General features: G+C 43.1%; 1 protein-coding gene across 1 annotated transcript; it reads left to right on the top strand.

The window, feature by feature from the left end:
* The first annotated feature begins 383 nt into the window (after positions 1-383).
* Positions 384-845, top strand: LOC112721510 (uncharacterized). Its single transcript, XM_025772567.1, has one exon. The coding sequence runs from the start codon at positions 384-386 to the stop codon at positions 843-845; it is 462 nt and encodes a 153-aa protein (XP_025628352.1).
* The last annotated feature ends 947 nt before the right edge of the window (positions 846-1,792 follow it).

The raw sequence follows: 1,792 nt of genomic DNA, 5'->3' as shown, positions 1-1,792 counted from the left end.
ACTCAAACAACTACATACTGGTGGTTGTGGACTATGTGTCAAAATGGGTAGAGGCCATAGCTACTCCAACAAATGACAACAAAGTGGTGATTAATTTTTTGAGGAAGAATATATTCATACGGTTTGGGGTTCCAAGAGATCTTATAAGTGATGGGGGAACTCATTTTTGCAACAAGCAACTTGAGACACTTCTCCTGAAATATGGTGTCAATCATAAGATAGCAACCCTAAACAACCCACAAACCAATGGTCAAGCTGAAATTTCAAAAAGAGAGCTCAAGAGAATACTTGAGAAGACTGTTGGAAACTCAAGAAAAGATTGATCCAAGAAGCTAGATGATGCACTATGGGCCTATAGAACAGCTTTTAAGACACCCATTGGTATGTCTCCATACCAATTGCTGTTTGAAAAGGCTTGTCATCTACCAGTGGAGCTTGAACATAGAGCATTTTGGGCTCTAAAGATGTTAAACTTTGATAATCAAGCTGCTGGGGAAAGAATATTGCTACAACTCAATGAGTTAGAAGAATTCAGAACTCAAGCCTATGAAAATGCCAAGACTTATAAGGAGAATACAAAGAAATGGCATGATCAAAAGCTAGCAAGAAAAGAGTTTGTAGAAGGTCAAAAAGTGTTGTTGTATAACTCAAGGCTCAAGTTCTTCCTAGGGAAGCTAAAGTCAAGATGGTCTAGACCCTTCACAATCATCAAGGCTTCTCCTTATGGTCATATGAAGCTTATAGAGGACAAAACACAGAGGACTTTCACTGTCAATAGCCACAGACTTAAGCATTACATAGGGGACTCATTAGACGAGCAAAGGGTGAACTATAACCTCAGCTGAAGAGGAAGAATCGTCAAGCTAGTGACGTTAAAGAAGCGCTAGTTGGGAGGCACCCCAACACTAATATCCTTTCAATTTCATTCTTTCTAGAGTAGTTTATATTTAGTCACTTAGGTTGTTTAATTTCAATTTCATTTGATAGTTAATTAGTTGATAGTGTCCTTGATTTAAGTTTCAAAATTTTTTTAGCCAGCTGGAAGTGCAATCTTGCAGCCATTATATGAGGTTTGATTAATTGGGCTGGAAACTAGCTAAACAGCTAAGTTTGGTGAGGCCACTAACCCACTTAATGGTGAATATTATGGTACATTGCTTTGAAATGAGCTTTTGTTGAATTCCAGGTGAAAAGAGCAAAAAAAGAAGAAGGAAGCAAGAAAGAGAAACTGGGCGTGTGAGCTTGGCGTGCCACTTGGTACAAACGCCAAAAATTGTATGGGCGTGGCAAACTAGTTATTAAATCCAGAGATTAAGTCCATGGAGATTTCAATCGGCGTAGCACGCCAAGTCCAGGCGTGGCACGCCAAGGCCAGGCGTGTCACGCCAGAGAAGGAACAATGAGCGTGGCACGCCAGGGAGATGAAGCAATATGGGCATGGTACGCCAAGGCCAGGCGTGGCACGCCAGTTATAAACTCCAGAGAAAAGACACTGAGCTTTAGTATGGGCGTGGCACGCCGACCATAAATTCCAAAGAGCATTCTTAAAGGTCCATAAGGGGCGTGGCACGCTAGGATGGGCGTGGCACGCCAACTCCACCATCTACAATGGGTGTGCCACTTGAGGTCGAAGGCGTGGCATGCCAATGCACTTGAATAGAGGAGCATGGAGGAAGCACCAACAAGGGCGTGGCACTTTAGACTTAAGGCATGGCACGCCAAGTCAGGAGTGGATGGGTGTGCCACTTGGGTTATAGGCGTCGCACGCCAAGGCCTGAAGAGACTCAACACC

Source organism: Arachis hypogaea, chromosome 11 (assembly GCF_003086295.3).
Source record: "Arachis hypogaea cultivar Tifrunner chromosome 11, arahy.Tifrunner.gnm2.J5K5, whole genome shotgun sequence".
Taxonomy (NCBI): domain Eukaryota; kingdom Viridiplantae; phylum Streptophyta; class Magnoliopsida; order Fabales; family Fabaceae; genus Arachis; species Arachis hypogaea.
This window is presented reverse-complemented; position numbering and strand designations above follow the sequence as displayed.

What these genes read in the sequence shown, in the direction of transcription:
- LOC112721510 (XM_025772567.1), top strand. Translation starts at nt 384, where the DNA reads ATGTCTCCATACCAATTGCTGTTTGAAAAGGCTTGTCATCTACCAGTG.